Source organism: Urtica dioica, chromosome 10 (genome assembly GCF_054948205.1).
Source record: "Urtica dioica subsp. dioica isolate 48M chromosome 10, U.dioica_male_clone48M_v1_H2, whole genome shotgun sequence".
Taxonomy (NCBI): domain Eukaryota; kingdom Viridiplantae; phylum Streptophyta; class Magnoliopsida; order Rosales; family Urticaceae; genus Urtica; species Urtica dioica.
Window position 1 is genome coordinate 17087483 of NC_142765.1, and position 2319 is coordinate 17089801.

Here is a 2319-nt window from a genome sequence, read left to right on the forward strand (position 1 = left end):
GCGCCTTCTTCTTCGTTTGAACCTTAGGTTGGTTCTTCTTCTCGGCCTTGCGAGGTCTCTTCTTAGATCCAGAGGTGGAGGCAGTAGCATGTACCTCTCCTAGAGCCCTCTTTTTCTTAGTGAGTGCCTCAGCGGTTTGAATTTCCTTCATGAGCTCGGTAACAGTGTACTCTAGCTTGTTCATGGAGTAATTCAACTTGAAGGTATCAAAGGTTTCGGGGAGAGTTTCCAAGATCATATCTATTTTAGTCTCCCCATCAATCTCAGATCCAAGGATCTCCATTTCGTTTAGATATCTAATGATCAGCATCATATGATCTCTAACGGGAGTCCCAGCCTTCATGCGACAGTTCATAAACTGTCGGACCGCTTGTTGCCTAGCGTGACGTCCTTGCCCTCCAAACATCTCATGGAGATTGTAGAGCATATCGGTGGCAGTTTCGTAATCACGATGTTGTTGTTGCAACACATTGTTCATTGATCCCAAAATATAGCATCTCGCAATCTCATCGGATCGAAGCCAGGCCGCCAGGGCGTCTTTTTCCTCTTGCGTCGAATCTTCATTCGTTTGAGGACAGTGGGTGGTGAGAACCCATTTGTGCTTGTCGACAGTAAGGACTATGTCGAGGTTACGTTTCCAGTCGACGTAATTGTCGCCTTCGAGTTTATTCGAGGAAAGAATTGTTGAGAGAGGGTTGAGAGTAGGGATGGCAATTTCATGTTCGTGTCGTGTTAATCGTGTTTGCATAAATAAATAATTGTTAGAACCAAATCCAACCATTTATTAATCGTGTTTGAAGTCTAGATCCAAATCCGACCATTTATTTTTTTACAGATCCATAACCGTTTAAATTAAACCATTTAATAGTCGTGTTAAATGGATTATTTAATCGTGTTTTAATCGTGTTTAGACATTCGGACTCAATTAATTGCGATGAATTATAAAATTAGTCAAAACTCCAAAATAAAATAAAATTAGCAAAAACATAATAGCCATAGGAAAATAAAATTACCATAAACATAATAGCCATAGGAAAATAAAACTCCAAAATACAATTATCTTTCACAAAAACAAATAAAAAAGACATACGATTAGTTTTAGTCAATACGAATACTTGAACCTTCGGATTCTACATCCTCATCACGTAACTTAAACTTCAAAACGTCTTTTATGAAAACATCGGCTTCTCCATTTGATCCTACATAAATTTTATAATTAGTAAATATATCAATACAAAAATAAATTCAAGACTAATAAAATTAGAAAATGATAAAATAAAATAAAAAAACGTAATTACCATAAAGCCAATCACGAGTGCAAACTAATGCCTCGACCGTACTAGGAATAAGTCGGCTACGATATGCATCCAAAACTCTACCGCCGGTACTAAACGAAGATTCCAAAGCAACAGTTGAAACGGGAACGGCTAATATATCACGAGCCATTGCCGCAACGATAGGATATCGACATTCATTTAACTTCCAATAGGCGAGGATGTCTAACTCGATGTTCCTATCCATTTTTGGCTCTTCTAAATAAAGTTCAAATTGGGTTTTTGGTTGAGAACATGTAAATTCCGAGGGAGACATATCATCAAATTCCTACATTAAATATTTAAAATAAATCAAGATAAGTTCCAAAGAAAGTGTATATGTAACTAAGTTTAAAACTATAATAAAATAAAATAAAAATTATATTTCACATACCTTGAAGATTTCATCTATTGGTTCCCGTTGATCGTTATCCTTTCTTGAACTTTTATCGGCAAGTGGTGGTGGTGAAAACTTCTTTGATATCTCACAATACTCTTCAAAGATAGAGAACATTTTCCTTTTCACTTGCATGAACTCCAAAGAATCATTTCCATGAAGCTTTCTATAACTATAATAAACAAATTGGAGCTTGTATCGGGGATCTAAGACACAAGCAATAGCTAGAGTAGGATGGAAGTCGGACCAATACTTTTGAAACTTAATCCACATTTGAGTTGCCATAGTCTTCAAGTACTCATCGCCGCCACTTTGTATATATTGTTGAAGAGTCACACAACATTGCCATATAGATGGAAAATATAAGTTCGAAGTAGGATATTTGGTACCCGAAAACTTGAGGGTAGCATCGTAGAACAACTTCAAAAAATATCGGATCTTTCCAACTTTCTCCCACTCCTCTTCCGAAGGACAATGCTTGTAGTTGGAATCGGTCAAATGTAAATGTTGAAAGGCACAACGATAATGTGTAGCACTCTCGATCATGAGATAAGTAGAGTTCCATCTAGTTGGCACATCTTGACTCAATCCTTTAGTATAACCCATAGA

General features: G+C 36.9%; 1 protein-coding gene across 1 annotated transcript; it reads right to left on the reverse strand.

Moving 5' to 3' along the window:
- Positions 1–1053: 1053 nt before the first annotated feature.
- Positions 1054–2316, reverse strand: LOC149383608 (zinc finger BED domain-containing protein RICESLEEPER 2-like). Its single transcript, XM_089629588.1, has 3 exons — positions 1708–2316; positions 1299–1602; positions 1054–1199 (listed from the first exon to the last, which is right to left on the reverse strand). Exons 1-3 carry the CDS (start codon positions 2314–2316, stop codon positions 1099–1101), a joined length of 1014 nt encoding a protein of 337 aa, XP_089485714.1. The 3' UTR covers positions 1054–1098.
- Between the last annotated feature and the right edge of the window lie 3 nt (positions 2317–2319).

What these genes read in the sequence shown, in the direction of transcription:
- LOC149383608 (XM_089629588.1), bottom strand. Translation starts at nt 2,316, where the DNA reads ATGGGTTATACTAAAGGATTGAGTCAAGATGTGCCAACTAGATGGAAC. An exon ending in CAATAGATGAAATCTTCAAG is followed by an intron (nt 1,603 to 1,707) that starts GTATGTGAAATA and finishes TATTTAATGTAG; the next exon opens with GAATTTGATGATATGTCTCC. An exon ending in CACTCGTGATTGGCTTTATG is followed by an intron (nt 1,200 to 1,298) that starts GTAATTACGTTT and finishes AAATTTATGTAG; the next exon opens with GATCAAATGGAGAAGCCGAT.